At 37.2% G+C, this 19,276-nt stretch overlaps 1 protein-coding gene across 3 annotated transcripts in view; it reads left to right on the top strand.

Moving 5' to 3' along the window:
* LOC138758695 (myelin expression factor 2-like) overlaps positions 1-19,276 on the top strand; it is a 179,255-nt gene that overhangs the window by 151,041 nt on the left and 8,938 nt on the right. The window contains exons 1-11 of one of the 3 annotated variants that reach the window (XM_069928014.1): positions 2-183; positions 1,280-1,464; positions 6,170-6,222; positions 8,055-8,062; positions 9,462-9,555; positions 10,007-10,207; positions 10,302-10,455; positions 10,979-11,028; positions 11,390-11,450; positions 13,397-13,513; positions 17,611-17,664. In XM_069928014.1, coding sequence (XP_069784115.1) covers positions 74-183; positions 1,280-1,464; positions 6,170-6,222; positions 8,055-8,062; positions 9,462-9,555; positions 10,007-10,207; positions 10,302-10,455; positions 10,979-11,028; positions 11,390-11,450; positions 13,397-13,513; positions 17,611-17,664 — 1,087 coding nt within the window. In that variant the 5' untranslated portion in view covers positions 2-73. Of the gene's footprint in view, position 1; positions 184-1,279; positions 1,465-6,169; positions 6,223-8,054; positions 8,063-9,283; positions 9,379-9,461; positions 9,556-10,006; positions 10,208-10,301; positions 10,456-10,978; positions 11,029-11,389; positions 11,451-13,396; positions 13,514-17,610; positions 17,665-19,276 lie in introns of those variants that run through there. The other 2 variants (XM_069928012.1, XM_069928013.1) reach the window with 2 other exon arrangements.

Genomic DNA, 19,276 nt, shown 5'->3' with positions numbered 1-19,276 from the left:
GATCCTTCACGCGTCACTACGCAGCGGCCATTTGGATTTCAGCAGCGAGAGTCGGTTGTTTGTCACTGCGTCGATGGCGGATTTGGAGCCCTCACCCCAAGAATCTGCGATCACCACCCTTGAGTTGGAGGTGAAGCAGGAGGAGAGTACCCCGAGCGGCGGCGATGAGGAGCAGAACCAGAGGTGCGGGTGTGGGAGGGAGTCTTGAGGTCGAGGAAGGCGGTGTGTCTATGGTAACGACACGGGCTTCAACATGGGTGTAGGCCGCGGCCTTCGCGCCGAACAAAAGGGCGGCGAGGAGCTGCCGAGACGCAACGTACTTGAGGAATTGGTTCGAGAGAAATGGCCTTATTTCCTTCCTCACGGGGGTGGGATTGGATCTAATAGCTTGAGACATTGCAAAATGATTTATTTTTGAAATTTTATACTTTAATTTTTTTTAACATGTTTAGTCTAGAGCCAAATCTACAAAACCTGCAGCAACGAAACGTAACAGTTTTGGATGCCAATTATTTGTATCGTTCTTTGTTCCTCGCCCTCCTGCCCCTTTCTCCTTATTTTTTGCCTCATCATTTCAACCTAAAAGCACGTCGATGCAGTCCCACCACATGGCAAATCTGCCGTTTGTGCATTGAATCTACATTTTCTTGATCAATGTTGTACTTCTCTTCCCGCCTCTTCCTTGAACTAACCAAATGGTACAGTCACCATCTTTCTGTCCCGAGATGGCCCCTCCATTTTTTTTCACTCCATCTCAGCAGTTTTTCTTTTATGAAAATTCATCCCCAATCCTGATGATGCTCTTTGGGATCTTTCACAAAATTCTGCACACCCTGGTTGGAATGAATAAAAACCCTCAGCAGGTCCCACTTTGATGGGCTCAAGCCTGAAACGTACGTTATTTTTCTTTACCTTTGTTTGACCTGCTCAGCTTATCCAGCAATTTTTTAAAATTGTGGATCTTTCATGACCACCCTGGAAAATAACATTTCTCTTGCTGCTTTCCACTCAAACTTGCGTTTTTCCCTTGTGTTAACCCCTCCCTTGAATTTGATCTCTCTCCTCTTCTTTCCCCCCCCCCAATTCAGTTTGAATATCCTTTAGTAATCTGCCATGGATTGTCAAATTTATATTATATTAATATTATATCAATATTATATTTACATTAATTCTTGTATTAATGTAAAGTACCAAATACCTTTGTGGAGGAAACTGCTGTTTGGAACTATTATGTATGAATGCAAATAGAATGATTAATATGAAAATAATTTCTTCACAGTGAAACAAATGAAACTCCAGTCAAGAACGATAAAAATGATAAGCTAAAAGAAAAAAGCAGCAAGCGTGGAGGAAACCGCTTTGAACCATATTCCACAAACAGAAATGCAAGATTTCGGGTTTTTGTGAGCAATATCCCATTTGAAATGAAATGGCAGACACTTAAAGATTTAATGAGAGAGAAAGGTAAAGTTGTGTGTAATGTGTGCTCGTTGGAAACAAAATTAGTTTTAGTTGTTTCATTGATCAATATTATATTTACTAACTATTTTTTATCAATCTTTGCAAAGAATGGATCGTCTTGAAGATTAATAGAAGAAATGATGTCAAGAATTTTATTCCTTTTTACAACATTTCCAAAGAATATATGTGTGAACAAAATTATAGGTAGAATATTCCTGGTAACAAATCATTTGTGATCAGGAGTAGATGACATGACCATTTGAACCTCCTGTCATTTCATAAAATCTTTGCAGATTTATTAAACTTCATTATATTAGGACTGATAGAATTTTTGGATCAAAAGCCACAAAGTTTAGGATTGTGAGAGTGGGCAGAGGTAATTTCATCAAACATTCCACAATATTTTTTGCTAGTGGGGACCTAGATGGTGGGTTAAACTTTTATTCCTGAGATTCTGCCAGTTATAATTGGGGGAAGGGGAGTAGAAAACATATCACTTCACTACTTTGTTCTGAGAGCAGGCCAGCTTCTCAGCTAGAATGGGATATTCATGTTACACTTCGATTTTGCTGCTGTAGGGAATTTTGTTTGAACAATTTGTGTTGGTGGTTTAAATTACTTATAGAATTTGTATGTCTTCTAATTGGGGGTAAAACAATAGAGACAGGCCAATAATGTTCAAAATTTAATAATCATGGGTTAGTAAATTAGCTCCATAATTTTTTTTTGAGGTTTATATCAAATTGTCTGCTATTTCCCTCAAAATAGTGATCTGCACATGGATATTTTCCAGAGCTTCTAACAAGCATGTTTATATTAGATGTTTTTGTGAGTGCAGGATATCTTGATTCTCCATGAATGTTTTAACTTGGAGAACTAGTTGAGAGATGGAGGAACTCTTATTAAAAAGAAAAATACTGAAAACACCTAATTCTCAAATTGTTCTCTGGTGTTTTATGGAAAGGTTCTGGTTAACACCATCATGATACAAGTATTAGAGAAGTGAAACAAAATGGATAAAGCTGAAATAAATATCTACAGAGGACAGACTTAATACTTTAGAGGTCATCATTTTCTTCAACCCCACATTGTTATGGTACTTTTCTAAATGCATTCAATATCATCTGGTTGTGAAGGTCCTCACTAAAATATGACACTACCTATCTTAAGCCACAGAACAGTTGGTACATATTGTTAAGAGGGTTTGGTGTCTTTGTTGCATGCAATGCCCTATAATGTTCATTGGCATACCATTTACTGTTAAGTGATCTTTTTGGGTAGGACCATTGTTTTGCAATCTAATATCTAGTTTTATGCTTGATTGTGGTATGAATGTGGCTCATTGAAAATGAGATGAGACAAAACTGGATAAAAGACTAAACTTGAATTTGGAATAGTCAATATAACTTGGCACTAGAATTTGGTTTATTTTTTCATTTAATTATATGTATTGCAGCAATATACCATTTAACAGTAAGGCTGTCTATTAGGACTGTCTTAAATTTAAAAAAACCCCTTAAACTCATTTTTTTTCCCATGAGTAGGATAAATAGTGTAGAGTGGGATTTCTACATTTTTGTCTTGTATAAACCCATTACAAATTACTTCCTTACAGTCTTTGTACTGTTACACAAGGATGACTGATTAATCAATAGAGGTTGGAGTACTGGTGTTGGGTAGGACAATTGTAACTCCAGAATAAGTGTATTGAAATGATGACGTACAAGAATTTTGATCTTGAAAAGGCAAACTGAAAGCTGCACGATAAAATTGTTTGGGTTAACTTGTATTGGAAGAAATTGCACCCTATATCTGTGGGGTACTCACTGTTGATTAGTTGGGATCTTTCATGCTTTAAATAAATTTTCTATTCCATATTAACAGCCAAACCACATTCGGAGTTCTGTCTGTTGGATCAGTGGTTGCAATGTGTATTTTAATGTAACTTTATTGTTAAAAGTATAATTTCTTTAAGAATAAACTGGCTATTGATTGTTTTGCACATTTGGAGTTATGTTAACTTGTAACTTTTCTGAAACAATAGCAATGCTGAAGAAAATGTCTTTTTTTTTCAATTGAGTTGAAGGTCAGTGAGAAATGCCATCATTTCACAAGTTCACAAATTTGGTAAGGAGCTGGTGTGATAAATACAAAGTCCTGCATTGACCAGCTTGGCACAATGGATATTGTCTTTAAGTTGGTGCAGAATTGTTCAGATAACACCATAACATCTGCACCTGTTTGAAGTAAAGTTGCACAAATGACTGACCATATTGCCCTTGAGTTGAGGAACATGTATTGACCATTGAAATGTATAACTCAATAAGATGTGAGTTATCACTACAGCAAGAAGTCTAATTAGATGAAACTTAGTGTTGCTGAATCCATGGAAGAAACAATTATTATTTTGTCTCCTGGACCAAGACCACACTTTTTTCTGTCCCATTGTCCATATGACCATTCTACCAAGGTAGATAGGACAACCATACTAAATTGTGGTCCGATGTTCCATTGACTTGATTCTACAAAGATTTCTGCTACTTGGAGAAAATAAAACTTAAAATCCTTACTTTATTGCCTCACTTTTAGTATATTAACAAAATTCTATTGTCCTATATTACCACTTGATTCGCTTGACTCTAGAAAGCTATTCTTGATAAACTTTCCTGGAGATGGAAATTCAATTGTGTTCAGCATCTGAGTGAAAAATAGATTATTGGTCTTCGGAACAGAAGTGTGAACAGTCCCACCATGCTGCATGCTGCTGCTGAATAGGACTACTTGATGTTACCAGTATTTAGTCGTCTGACAGGAAAGAAAAAAAAAACCAGCAGTGTGTATTACATGTGAAACCACCAAGTGTCACTTTTAGGTTTGTGTAGACGTCCGCCTTTCTTGATGTAGTGATGGCTTCAAGCGGTAAGACTCAAAAGTTGTGGTCTAAAATTAGTGTAATGTTGGGAATGTGCCCATGCAGATTCACCTGTCTTTGGTTTTGTAGATTACTGATGTCTTTAAATGATTTAGATAGTAGAATGCTGGGATTATTGTGGTACAGGTGTGTAGGGAACCAAATTTGGTATTCAGCCTAAATGTAGTTTTTGTGTTGCACTAAGCCAAGTTAAGACCCACTGCCCAGTGCAGGAAAGTTACCAGAGTACAAGCAGTTCTTGTTAAGAGCAAGTTTGACTCCTACACTTCATTTGGGAAATATTTCACAAGGTTTCTTCCTTTATAGAATTATGGAGTTGAGTAGGATTTGGTTTAGTTTTTCTGCTCCACATTAATTATAGATGTTTCCCCAAAGGAAAGGGAAATTGAAACAATGTCATCCCAGGGAATGATTTGCTGTTTAATACACCAGAACACCCTAAATACCAGGCATTTGGGTGAAGAAAGTATTTGGATCATAAGGATACTATCCTATGGATCCAAATGTACATTCTAATGTCATGAATTATTTGATTTTTGCACATGCTACATTCTCTCTGCCTCTTTTCATTACCCCTCCATTCCATGTAGCTTTTTCCCTCTGAAATTGACAAGTGTCATCATTGGATATGTAATAATGAGCTCAGTTCTAAGAATGGTGTAGCACCTCCAATCGTGTCCAATTGTTAAATGTATATATTAGGAGCAGTATCTCAATTTTAAAGTGTATAAAGTAACCTGCACAAATTACTTATCCAAAGTTTAGCATTCTGTAAATCTTCCAAATTCTTGCCTTGCATAAGCAGACATTGTAAAATTTGGATCAAGCAATTCACTGTAAAAAGTTTGAACAAAACTTTTCATTTCTTGCTAGTCCTTTTTATTGCACAAGAAGCTTGGCTTCCTTTGACAAAATGGGAATGAGGAATTAAAATGAAACGATGAATATATTTGTGGAGCAAAGAAAATGACCATTCATGGGTAACTGGTGGTTGGGGTGGAGGTAAAGGAAAGGTCTTTGACAGCAAATGTTTTGAAACTTCAGCTTGCCATTAACAAGGACTGACTGTGCTTAAATTGTCTTGGCTGATGGCTTAGTGTTTTGTACATGTAAATGGATACTAGTCATGTAGTAGGTGGGAACTCTGAGATCAGATCTAATTTGTGAACAAAAAATGTGGTCATATAATGGATTGATTCTTTCACAGTTGATTCAATGGTAAATGAAGGTGATCTTAACAGAAGCAGACTCTGCTGCTTTTGGTGGTTGCTGGTGGGGATGTCACAATATATAATGCAAGAGCAGTATTTCAATATTATAAATTTTATAGAAACTTTGTGCTTCACGTTTGATTTATGATCACTGTTTTGATATTTAATTTGCCGTAGATTAGAAGAGAGGAAATGTGTATTTTGCATATTATAACGTGACATCCTTATTGGCTGGGCACACTTGAGAAGAGCTCCAGTTTGGGAAGTATGTGTTCAGTACACTGGGTAGATGTAAAAGGGCTTGTTGTATGTAACATTGTTAGTAACTGGTAACAATGATATTAAGGGCTGTAGTCAAATATGACCATCCGAGATTGGGTTAGACCAGGGATCACTGCACACCTGTACATAGCATAGTAAGAGGGTTTAGGAATATGGAATGATATTCTGGGCTTTTAGAGGGCTCAGGTTACTACATAACGTTGTCAATGATTTTTGCTGAATTCCAATTGTTTTCTTGGCTTTTCTCCTTCCGTGTATGTTTCGTCTGGGATCTGGTTTGTAGTTGGTGAGGTTACTTACGTGGAACTCTTTATGGATGCGGATGGAAAGTCGAGGGTAAGTGATAAAGAATGAGTTCTTCTGTGGTTTCATTGCAAATGTAAAATGCACAGGATATGGAATACTGGAAGTGGGCTTTGTTAGATTTTGAAATTTGAAGCTTAGAAATGTGGATGTGGCTTGGTGGGGGGCAGAAGTGGATGTGAATATAAAGCTCTAGACTATAGCAGGCATATTTGGTGCTATTTTGTCAAAGTTAAACTAATTGGTATCTTTTAATATTTTGGTTGTCTTTGACATGGTTTCCATGTTTTTCAAAAGTACATAAATGTTGTACAGAAGTTGGAAAAGCTTATACAATAGATCGAATTTGTTTTTCCTGAACAACCCCACATTGGCTCCTTAACTTCCTGAACACAGTGATCAGTAGGATTTGATTGTGCTGCTGCTGACACTGCTTTGGAACATTCCAAAATTGTACACGAGTCCACCTTAAACAGTCGGAGTGGAGTCTGAAACAGGTGTTGTACCATTTCTACACTTTAAGCATGTTTGCAATAGTTTCTGGGTTTTTTCTCCCCCACCCCTTTAACTTTTTTTGACCCTGTCCCATCAATACTCTTCCACACTGATCAGAATCTGGACCTTGTGTGTATGGCTTAGTATCATGCCATATTTACCTTTCACCCACTACAATGTTGTGGTTTCTGTACCATAATGGTCTGTCAATTCTCGTCTTGATTTTGTGCCTTGAGAGAAGACCCCTGTATATTCACATCTAATGTGAATGGATTATCCCATCGTGTTGGTTCTTGCTCTCTAAATCATTGTAGCCTCGATTTGGCACTCTGCTTTTAGAGTGGGAAGATTGGAGAATGTTCACTTTGTCAAATACCGTCAAAAAGAAACTACCAAATATATCTGCTATATAACTTAAGCAAATGTTCAGGGAAATCAGCTATTTTTGACCTTTCTGATAGGATTGTAATTGTCAAAAAGGGAATTATTCTGATCCTTAATTGTGTAAAGCATAGTATAGAATGTTGAATAAGTTGTTAATGGCCATGTGAAAGTGGATGGATTTTAGAAGCATGGTTGAAATAGTTTGTAAGGTATCTGAAAATCATGTCAATTTATTTTGGCTAGCTTAATGGTATAGGGCTGCCACAATACTATATTATCCAAAGTGGGTGCAGTCTTGTTTTGAATAATGTAAAAATCGAGGTTTGATGAGAATAATCTGGAATTTTTGTGTGCAGCCCCATTTTGAAAGTTACTGGGTTTGGGTGGGAAAAGAATGACACTTTTTTTCACTCCGTAATTTACTACACATAACAGTACATTCATTCTCTGAATTTACCTGCAGGTCCAAATAAGTTGAAGGTTGGAAATGGTGAAAGAGCCTGGCACGAACCCTGACTTATTTTTGGATAGATCATTTAGTGTCTCACTTTCTGAGCTGTGTGCAAATATTGACATGTGACCTACTCCCAGGTCTCTTGAATCTGCTGCTGGGTGCTTTAAAGAGTGGCCTGTAGCAGTCACTACAAGATTTTGCTTCTAGCTCTAAGTGGTGATGTCGAGCTTCTGCTTGGTATGTCCCACTTTGTGCCCACTGTTGGGAAGTTAATAGGTTGTGTCAGTTCTCTATTGGCTCATGATTTCCTCTTTGCACTACACCATGTAATTTTAGAGGGTGATGTCTAGTACAAACAGCAGAGGACTAATATTTAGTCATAAATGGGGGAAAAAAATGTCTCTTCCCCCCCCCCCACCCCCCACCATTGAAATGTCAAACTAGATAATTTCAATTTTGGTACTGATCTCCATATACGTTATTTAATTTTTATATTTTCTTCTTCTTTGCATGCTAACATCTGTGACCAAAGGGCTGTGGGTAAGTTTCCTTTGTATTTTTAACCTAAATTCTGCCTTGGTACTTCGTTACATTGCAGTTGTATCTTCGCTGATAACAGGAATATTCAAACCAAGTTGCCTGTAAGAATACTATCGGGAGGTGATGGAAATTGGGCTTGATTAGTCTCCACGTTCCAATGATGTGAGAGTGAAAACCATGTTTTAATGCTAGTGCCTTTTCATTGATTACTGTCTAAACTGCATGTTTGGATATATGTGTAAACAGGCTTGGTTGTGAAACTCCCTGTATATTCATCGCACTTAATTTGGACAGGTGAGAAAGAAGCAAATGTATTTGGAAATGGAACCATAACATGGTGTGGGTGGTGACTGGCTGGGGAAGATGAAAAAGAGAATGAGATACAAGATACTGCAGCTGCTGAAAACTGGAGAAATAAATGGATGGAAGAACTGGGTCATGCTGCATTTATAGAGGCAAAGGGATGCTTGAGGGGTGGGTTTGAGACCTTGCATTGGGACTCAGTGGAGAGGTAAAGATTTGCATGTACCTTCTCTAACTTGGTCTGTTGCATTTGCTAATAATGATGTAACCCTCTACATCGGCAAAAGCAGTGTACATTAGGTGACAGACATCTTGAGATTCTTCATTAACTTGTCTTTCCTCTGCTGTGATGAAGCAAATCAGAAAAAAACAGTTCATTCTACTGTTTTGGTAGCTTGCAACCAATAGTATGCATGTAAATTTTCCAATTTCAGATATTCCCACTCCATGTGTCTTTCTCATTCTCACCAGTCATTTTAAATTTAAAATTTAAAGAAGAATTAACATCCAGCACAGTAACAGGCCCCTCCAGCCCACATGCTCGTGCCATCCAATTACACCAATTGACCTACAACCCTTGTGCGTTTTGAAGGGTGGGAGAAAACCCATGCTAGCACAGGGAGAAGGTACAGCCTCCTTTCAGTGTCTGATTCTAACCTGGGTTGATGGTGCCTGCACCAACTGCTAACTTCCATCCATCCAGATTCTCTCTCCCTCTGTTTACCTTCTGCTGATCATCCACATTCCTATTATCTAGATTTCTTGATCCATTTTTCTTATCCCCACCCTGACCTGTTTCAATTAGCTTGTTCTACCAATAATGCCAGTCTTTACCATGCCTTTTTCTTACTTCTATATACAGTACTGTCTCAATATGGACTTGATGCATTGGCTTATCCCTTTGCCTCCACAGATGCTGCTTGACATACTATTCTTCCAGATCTTTATTTACAAAAGACAATGTTACATTTAGACCTATGACTGGAATTGAATGGGCAATGATGGGAAGAAAGGTGAACCTTTCCTGTACACCTTCAAGGCAATATATTGACTGGAAATATGCATTTCCCGTGTGTAATATACATTTCTCTTTCAGAGTTGTGGAGTTCAAAAGTGAAGACAATATGAAGAAGGCTGTGGAGGTAATGGACAAGCAGAGTTTTAGTGGAAGGCCTCTTAAAGTAAAAGAGGTAAGTTGGTTCATTATATAGCATTTAAATAGGGGTGGGTCTCTATTAATTGGGAGAATTGGCCTTGGAAAAAGTTGTGGCAATATTGTACTTTGCTCCAAAATTGATTATTTTATGAAATAATTTTTGTGTAGTATGGTTTTGTTCTGCTTCTAACTCTTTGTCAGAATGGTTATGGCTTCCTGTGCTCACATTCAATGGTGATCAACTTTTCATTTGAAGAAAAAAATGGTTCTACCAAAAGTGAGTCATTCATTGGAATTTTTAACTGTTTGGAAACTGATTAACCCTGTTTTTGTTTCCAAAGATACTTGGCTTGATTGTCATATTACTCTAAAAACAAAACCAGTCTTGGTAAAAAGGGGTTTTAACAGCAGTATGATTGTCTATATTTTTATATGGATATTAACATTATTTATCTCCAGTATTGTTGCTTTATTTGTACATGTAGGATCTGGATGGTGAGCATGCAAGGCGGATGATGCAGAAATTTGGTGGCTTTGACAGGATGGGAATGGTTGGTGGAGGTGGTATTGGAGGTGGTCCTGGAATGAATATCCCACCAGCGCTCATGAATAACCTTAATGTCCCCAGAGATGTTCTCAGTGCTCTACAAGCTGGTAGGCTTGGAAGTACCATCTTTATTGTTAATGTGAGTTCATAATTACTCTCAAAATTCCAAGGTACAATACCAAGATAGAATCCCTACAATCTAATGCAGATGTTAATTATACAACTATTTGCAGCTTGATTTTAAAGTTGGATGGAAGAAGTTGAAAGAGGTTTTCTCCATGGCTGGCACAGTTACACGAGCTGATATTGTTGAAGACAAAGATGGGAAGAGTCGTGGAATGGGCACAGTAACATTTGAGCGTCCAATTGAATCAGTTCAAGCTCTTTGTATCCTTTTTGAAACTAAATATAATTTTGGTTTCAGTTGATGATATTTTGTGATTTAATATATAAAAAAAAAAAATTATTGGAAAATAAAATGTTATGATTATAGTGATAGATTTAGCTCATTCCCATTTAATGTCCATCAAAAGGCCCTGATAGCTCAATGGTTACAGCATTGGCCTTGTAAACCAGGAGTCACCAGTTAGTTCCTCACTGGGGCCTCATTTCCATGAGGGGCACTGGACAAAGTGGCGACTATCTTCTTTATTGTAGACAAAGTTGAAGTATTTCATGTCTGTTACACTCGAAATGTAGGATTATGTGACAATAATGGAACCTTTGTCTTTTACCTTTACAAAATTAAATTTTACTGGTCTCTTGTTTCACAATCTTAATTCTATACTAATGGACAGTTTTCTATCTCACAACTGTTAAATTTTAGCTGGTACTTATTTTGAAAATGGTTGGTAAAACAAGGAGTATTTTCAAGCATATTTTCCAAAAAAATTCCTTAATTGCTTTCCAGCAATGTTTAATGGACAGCTTCTGTTTGACAGACCAATGCACATCAAAATGGTTAGTTCAGATGATTGTTTGAAATGTAAATGAGCACTTTTGCTTTTCAATGTTCATTATTTGGTTACCTTTTGAAGTGTTTCATTTTTAAAAAGTAATTTTTGTGATTTATTACTGAATTATAAAATATTAGGTATAAGTAATTTAATTAAAATTAAGGCTCATGAAGTTTGATTCCCCTTTTATCCAAGATGCCACCATTTTCTCCAGAAAGACTTGGCTTGCTGCGTCAAGGGAGGTGCTCCTGATTTTTGCTGAATTAGTCAGTTCAACTTGGCAATACACTTTTTCTTAATTTGAACTGAATGATTATAAACAACTTGATGTTAAAATAGGTTCTGCATCTTGATTTTTTTTACAGGATGACAAATCCATGCCGAAGAACAACTTCTATGCTTCAGATCGTGCTCCGCAACTTCCTAGTATGTATTGATCTTTTTAATATATGCCACAACTTCCATTATTGCTAAGGAAATTAATTTTTAAAAATTAATTCTTCATACAGCATGGTATCAGGCTATTTTGGCTCACGAGTCTGCCCAATTAACCTACACCCCTGTACATTCCAAATGGTGGGAGGAAACTGGAGCCCTGAGGAAAACCATTGCAGATGTGGGGAGAACGTACAAACTCCTTACAGCACGGGATTTGAACCCCAACCCAATGGCTGGCACTGTATTAGCGTTGTGCCAACTGTGTTGCCTCGAAATCATGTGTAATTGGGCAGCATGGTTAGCAAAAAGCTAATTCAGCACCATTGAACTGCTCAAATCTGTTCTCCCTGTGCCTGCGTGGGTTTTCCACAGGTTTCCTCCCACCTTTTAAAATGTATGGGGGTTTTGGTAAATTGGGTGGTATGGTCTTGTGGGCCAGAAGTGCCTGTGCTGTGATGCATGTCTAAATTTTTTTAAATTATAAATATCAATAGCAAATTACAATCAGTAAAGTTTGTTTCCATATTCCTTAATTGTCCCTGTTCCATCATAAATGTTGAATTTTCAGTTGAAAATGGCTTCATGAACAAATCTAAAATATTTTGATTTGCTTGTTGTCCTACATTCTGCTTGTTCAAACAGATGGGAAAACGTGCTGAGTTTTGAGCACAAATCACAAGGCTGTTTGAAAGGGTTTTTTTTAACTGCAGTCATTTTGAATTTTAATTGGCAATAAAAACAACTGGTACATATTATACAAGTGACCATAGGGTGACAATCTTGTTTTCATTGGGGTAATTTGACCAAATTTAATGTCTTTATCATACTGCCAAAGTTTAAAAAAAAATACATGGAACATCCTGTGTTACAACACTGGAGATTAAAATACTTCTTGTTCAATGTCTTAGTTGGAATTTTATCTTTGAATATTGGTACATTTCTGGTCAGATAATAGCTGAATGTTAGTATTGCTGCTTGCAGTAATTTATACAGTAATGGTTTAGACATTTGGAGTTTTAGTGCCAAGAGGCTTTTCTGCAAATTTTGGGCAAAAATGGGGTGATTATCAAAGTTTTACTGGAATCTGTGAAGTTGTGTTGCAATGTGCATTCTTGCATACTAAACATTAAGTGAAATTAAGGGCAATATATCTGTGTTTGAATTTGTTCCCTTAATTTTTTTTCTTTTCACTAAAATGGGTTTGTTGCACTTTGGTAATAAGGGCTTTAATTTGAGGTATAGGAAATTAACAAAATGTACATTTTGATTTTCAAATCTTCTCAGTATTGAGTTGAACAATACAGGCCCTTTGGCCCAACTCAACTATGCCAACCAAATTGGCTTTCTGAGTAATTCAATTTGTCTGCATTTGGTCTGTTATTTCAAGCCCTTCTGTACATTTATGACCAAATCTATTCAAATTTAAAACTGAATTATTTAAATATTTGGTGTTACTGAACATTTTACACATGGGAAATTAAATAAACTGATTTGGAGAATGTTATTAATGGTCATTGCTAAGATTCTTGTACACTTAAATTGCATTGGAAATCTAATGTTGAAATATGCCAATGTTGAGCAATGTATTTAGTATATTAGTGAAAGCTTGACAAAATAAATTTATTACATAAGATACTTTTATTATAACAGTGAAACTACAAAATATCTTTCAGTAGAGTTTAAAAATGCATTGATCAAACTTAATAGGTTAATATATATTCCACATTCTTTGGAAAAGTTGCGTATCCAAATGTTAGATGCTTAGTTCTCTAAATCCTTAAGAATTAGTGGAATATAGTGTGTGGAATATAAACTCTAAAGTGGAGTTAATGATACACAAGCTATTTTCTGCTGGCAATGCTTTGATTTGGTGGTTTCCAGAATTAGTCAATTTGTGTACAATTTAACAATTTTTTTTCTCTTGCCAAATATAGAGGGACTTGGTGGGGTTGGTATGGGCCTTGGACCTGGTGGCCAGCCTCTTGATGCCAGAGATCTGAACACAGGAATGGGAAATGCTCGACCTAGAGATATGGGTCCAGGAATGGGAGGTAAGAACAGTAGTTAAGCCTCAAGAGCTAATTGAAAGTGGCCTTTTCTAAAATGGTTATTTATCCAAAGATAGTGTAACGGTAAAGCAAATGGCAAAAGAGTATAGCAATTCAGGTGACAGATCTCTCACTTGGGGAACATTTCAGACATAGTGATCACAACTCCCCAGTTTTATCCTGGGCAAGGATTAAAAACACAAAAGGTGAAGTTGTTTAATTGGGAAAAGGCTAATTATGAGATTATGCAGGAATTAGGGGGAGAGTAAATTGGGGAAAAACATTCATGGGAGAAAGCTCTGAAGTAATGTGGAGGATATTCGGGACCACTTGCACAGAGTTCTAGATAGGTTTGACACTCTGAGACAGAAAATATGGTAGAAAATGGAAACTAGTTGACATGATGGGTGCAGTAGCTAGTTGAGAGGAAGAAATTAAAAACTTTTAAATCAGTATTTAGGAAACTGGCACAGAGCTATGGGAAGTAATGAAAACAAACTGAGGTCATTGAACATACACAGATTTAAGAGGAAAGGTGCTTGTTGCTTTAAAGCAAATAAGGGTGGATAAGACAGGATATTCCCATGAACCTTTAGGATGGCTAGTGTCGAAATAGCAGGGGCTCAGGCAGAAATATTTAAAATGTATTTAACCATGGGTGTGGTGCCATAGAATTGAAGGGTAGCTCATGTTGTTTCTTTTTTTAAAAAAAGCTCCAAATGTAACTGGAAATTGTAGACCGGTGAGCCTGATGTTAGTAGTAGGTAAATTATTGGAAGGTGTTCTGAGATACAATTATTTGGATAGCCAAAAACTGATTAAGGATAGTCAGCGTGGCTTTGTGCGTGGTTGGTCGTGTTCAACCAATCTTGTAGAGTTTTTTGAGGAGGTTACTCGGAAAGTTGATGGAAAGGCTGTGGACAAGGTTAGTCAGGAAGGTTTAGACTCTCGGTATTCATGGTGAAATAGTGAACTGGATTTAACAATGGCTGAATGGGAGAAGCCAGAGAGTAGTGGTGGATGATTGCTTCTCAGACTGAAGGCCTGTGACTAGTGGTAGGCCTCAGGGATCTGTGCCCTGGCCATTGTTGTTTGTCATCCACATCAATGATCTGGATGATGCGGTAAATAGGATCAGCAGATTTGAAGATGACACTAAGATTAAAGATGTGGACAGCAAAGAACGTTTTCAAAAAGTTTGCAGAGGGATCTGGACCAGGTGGGAAAATGGGCTGAAAAAAATTACAAGTGGAATTTAATGCCCACAAGTGTGAGGTGTTATAGTTTAGAAGGTCAAACCAAGAAAGGACCTGGTAAATGGTAGGACACTGAGGACTGCTTTAGAACAGAGTGACCTGGGAATACAGATACTGTGCATAATTCTCTGAAAGGATAGGATTGGATTGTAAAGAGAGCTTTTCACATATTGGCCTTCATAAATCAAAGTATTGAGTACAGGTGCTCCTCAGCATATGATGGGTTTACGTTCTGGCAAATCCATCCTGAGTTTAAAAAATAAAAATAAAAAATTGTAAGTTGAAAAAGAATACTGCACTGACCATTTTTTATAATGTTATTCCACACTGGAAAAAACGTGACTAGACAGCTGAAAGCACACTGGGCCTGAAGAATGTTTGAAACATTGAACGAAAGTTAATTGATGGATGGTGGGGCTGCTAAAGTGACAGGGCATCAATTTCACTTATTTGCATGATTGCTACAAAGACTGCGAGTGAGGTTGACTCAACATCATGAGTATACTGTACACTATTGTGCGATACAGCCATCGCCCAGTATCACTAGGGAGTAGCATACCATATATCACAAGTGTGGGAACAGATTGGAATTCAAAATTGAAAGTACAGATTTGAACCATTGTAACTTCGGAAAGTTGGTCCATTGTAAATAAGAGAGCACCTGTGTAGGAGTTGGGATGTTATGGTAAAATAATAGAAAACATTGGTGAGGCCAAATTTGAAGATCTCGATAAGATTAAGAGTGCAGGGAAGATTTACTAGGATGTTGCCTGGACTTCAGGAACTGTGTTACAGGAAAAGGTGAAATAGGTTAAGACTAGAAATTCTTTTGGGCCCAAATCCATACATCTCTCCAGTGTGCTGTGCAGGTTGATGAGGAAAGTTAAGAAGGCCTATGATAGACTAGGCTTTATTAGTCAGGGGATTGAGTTCAAAAATCAAGAGGTCATGTGGCAACTCCACAAATCTGTTAAGACCACACTTGGGATTATTGTGGTGCAGAGGAGATTTACCAGGATGTTGCCTGGATTGGAAAACAAGCCTTATCAGGTAAGGTTAGTGGAGCTTGGACTTTTGATCAGAGAGGTGACTTAATGGAGGACTACAAGATTCTGAGAGTCATTACTAATGTAGACAGCCAACACCTTTTGCCCAGGGTGGGAGTAGGAAACACCAGAGGACATCCCTACAAAGTGTAGGGAGGAAAGTTTAGGGGATACGTCAGGGTAAGTTTTTTTTTAAATATACAGAGCTGTGGATGCTTGGAATGTGTTGCCAGGGGTGGTGGGGAAAGCTGAACCATTAGGGATATTTAAGAAATTGACAAAGAAAAATAAGTTATGAGGTAAGGAGGTTTTTTTGGTGGGAATATATTGAGGTTAGAAGGTCCTGTACTTTGTTGTAGCGTTCTATGTTCTAAATTGGCAATTGTGGGCATGCCTCTACATAGTAGAATGGGTAGGCCCAGAATATCCTTGCTTTGATTATACTAATTTCAGATAATCAGAATTTTAATTAAGCTGATCAGCTATTTGTTTTTTTGCATTATGCAGGCAGCCCTTTTCTCAGAGGTCTCAAAAGTGTAATACAGTATTAGAAATGTTGCCTGACCAATTGTTTTTAGAATAAAACCTCCATGAACATTCCATTTTTTTGATATAGTAACATCTATACAATGTCATGTCTTTCTCTTAGCTGACTAGTGTGTATTTGCTTCTTTTGAAATCCATAATATCACTTAGAAATGGACTTGTTTCATCACTGAATCTAGATTGCTTAGCACTCATTGTTCCTTTACCTCAATGCTTCTATGCACATTTGCAAAATGACTATTTGTATAACTGAAGACAATGGAAAGCAGAGGCTCCAGCATTGGTACTAGTGGAATAACTAATAATTATAAAGAAATATCACATTTTAAATTAGTTTGAGAAGGCAACATTTGTATCCATTGAAAATCTACCTGGTCGTCTTGAAGGACTTTAACTTTTCAAGAGTGCCTTGATGAAAGTTGAGGTGGGCTTTATTGGCTCAACTTTTAATATCCTTCAGGAAATTACTCTTGCAAACTGGTATGTTGTGAATGGTGATGTACAATTTATAGGACATGAGTAATTTGTAGAAGATGCAGCATCAAAAGGTGCTGTGCTAAAGAATTGCACGTTAGGGCTAGTCTGTAAACAGACTTTTATTGTCATATAGCAGTGCAACACATTACTTGAACATGTAATCTAAACTAATCTCAATTGGCAAGAGTGCCAGAATTTGTCAAAAGAGCTGTTAAGCATTAATGTGCTTGTTATCACCCAGTTTGGACTCTGCCAGAGCAGGTGGATTAAAATGCAAGATGGAAGAATAGTCAAAAGTGGCATGATGTGATTGTTAAGAGATGTATCAAAATTCATATCAATGAGATGAAAGTGGAGGATTCTGAATTTCCACCAGATGTTTGAGTGCTTTTTTGTTTAGTTATCAGAAATTTCTGACATCTGCTGGAGCCAGGATGGAATGATCGAGCTGCTCATTATCCATTCTCAGTGCTTAGCAAACATCTTAATTGAGTACCAGATTTTGTAGTTTGACTTAGTAAAAATAATTAGATTAGCTGGTGGATATAATTTAATGATTCCAGAGATGTCAACAAAGCTGATTCCTAACCTAATCTGCTTTTAGAACTAAGTCTCAGGGAATTGGTGTTTTTAAAAAAAAAAATTGTGGGATTTTCATAATCAAAAAAGGGAAAATTTTGAGGTGTTTTTGAATAGATATTTAGATCATGCTGTATTGTGTAAAACGAGTGTCTTAATTTTTCATTGATCGTTTACAATCTGTTTACTATGACAGGCATGGGAATGGATGGAATGGGCTTCGGAGGAATGAATCGGATGGGAGGAGGTGGTAAGTGTAAAAGAATGGGCTGTTGGATTTTGTACCTAGTATATCGACCTTTCGTTGTCAGATTAAGTATTAACTTTATATCTATCTTGCATTTTAGCAGTGGTTTTCAAACTTTTTCTCTCCACTCTCATACCACTTTGAGTAATCTCTATATGCCATAGGTGTTCTGTGATTAGTAAGGGATTACTTAAAGGTCATGTGAGTAAGGGGGGGAAAAAGGTTGAGAACCACTGCTCTTGACCCAATTGTAACTGAAATATTTTGCTTGAGAAAAATGGTCATTGGCTCAGTTCCTTTGGAGTTATGAAACCATGCACATAATGAGTCAATTAGGTACAATTAAAGCAGTGGTTATTACACTTTTTCTTTCCATTCACATACTTTAAACCCTACTAATCACGGAGGACCTACGGCATAGGGAGTACTTATGATGGCATGCGAGTTGAAAGAAAAAGTTTGAAAATCACTGAACTAGAGGGTTAACCTGGTTTGTGATTTGGAAATCTGAAAGTGTTGGCTGGCAAGGAGGTGGGTTTGGAAACTTCGATATTTTGTACCAGAATTTCTTGTCCATACTTCAGTTGTTTTAAACAATCTAAGATTGCACATTGTTTTGCAATCAAAAATGCCCAATTTCTTCTATTAATCAAGGTTGCCAGTTGGGCACTTTAAATATCAATTACAGCTGTCACACCCAGTTGATTTAGTTCAAGATATAGTGAGAACTTTTAAATCTGTTACTGCTTTATGACAACCTTCTTGATGCAAAACTCCTTTGAAACTGGATTCTCCTTTGAATCTGGATTCTAACACTTGTAATGCATTTTTTGGTCTCTAATTTTAACACTTCAAATTTGGGTTTTTGTGAATTCAAGCAATAATCTATTTCTGAATATTTTGGTGACCTTCTGTTATATGTTTAAGCTTAATAAATATTCTTGGTTATGTTGGATTGCTGATCACTTGTGTTAAATTTGTTTTGGATACAGCTGTTTTAACCATATAAGGAAATAAATCCCAAGGTGCAAATTGGGTGGAATTGTTTTTAAAGCTTGATTCTCTAATCTTGTACAATGCCTTGTTATAGCTAAGGCAGTGGAAGTGCTAAGGGAGATGTTGTTTAGCATTTTGCAGTACTATTTGCAATCTATTGCCTCTGTCAGCGCATTCATTCAGGTGCCTTGCCATTTGGTGTGGGCGATCATCTCTCCATCCGTCACAATCTGATCCTCCAAATTGTAGTTGTTGCCCTGTTCTCCTTCGGTGAAGGCTCCTTCTTTGATAAATATGAAGTTGTTTCCCATTGCTGCCTTTAGTTACAGTGTCCATACTGGACAGGTAACCCTGGCCATTGATCAGCAGATTCATCTGCCCAGTGTTTTTAATTTTACAACCCTAAATTCAAATTTGTAGAATCTGGTTGTTTAAAAAAAAATCCACCATCTGCAATCCATGGCTTCTCATGACCTTGATTGGGAGGCTAAACAGGTTCTATACTGTGCCCACATGTGACCTGTAGGCTGTTGGATGGAAGGAGTGCCTTAGACCTCCTTTTGCTAAGCAATTGTGCAGCACTGACACTGTAAAGCCTCTCCCATGCCAAGATCTTTCA

This window comes from Narcine bancroftii, chromosome 3 (genome assembly GCF_036971445.1).
Source record: "Narcine bancroftii isolate sNarBan1 chromosome 3, sNarBan1.hap1, whole genome shotgun sequence".
NCBI classification, from domain to species: Eukaryota; Metazoa; Chordata; class Chondrichthyes; order Torpediniformes; family Narcinidae; genus Narcine; species Narcine bancroftii.
Note: the sequence above shows the minus strand (reverse complement) of the source record. Positions and strands in the feature narration are given on the sequence as shown.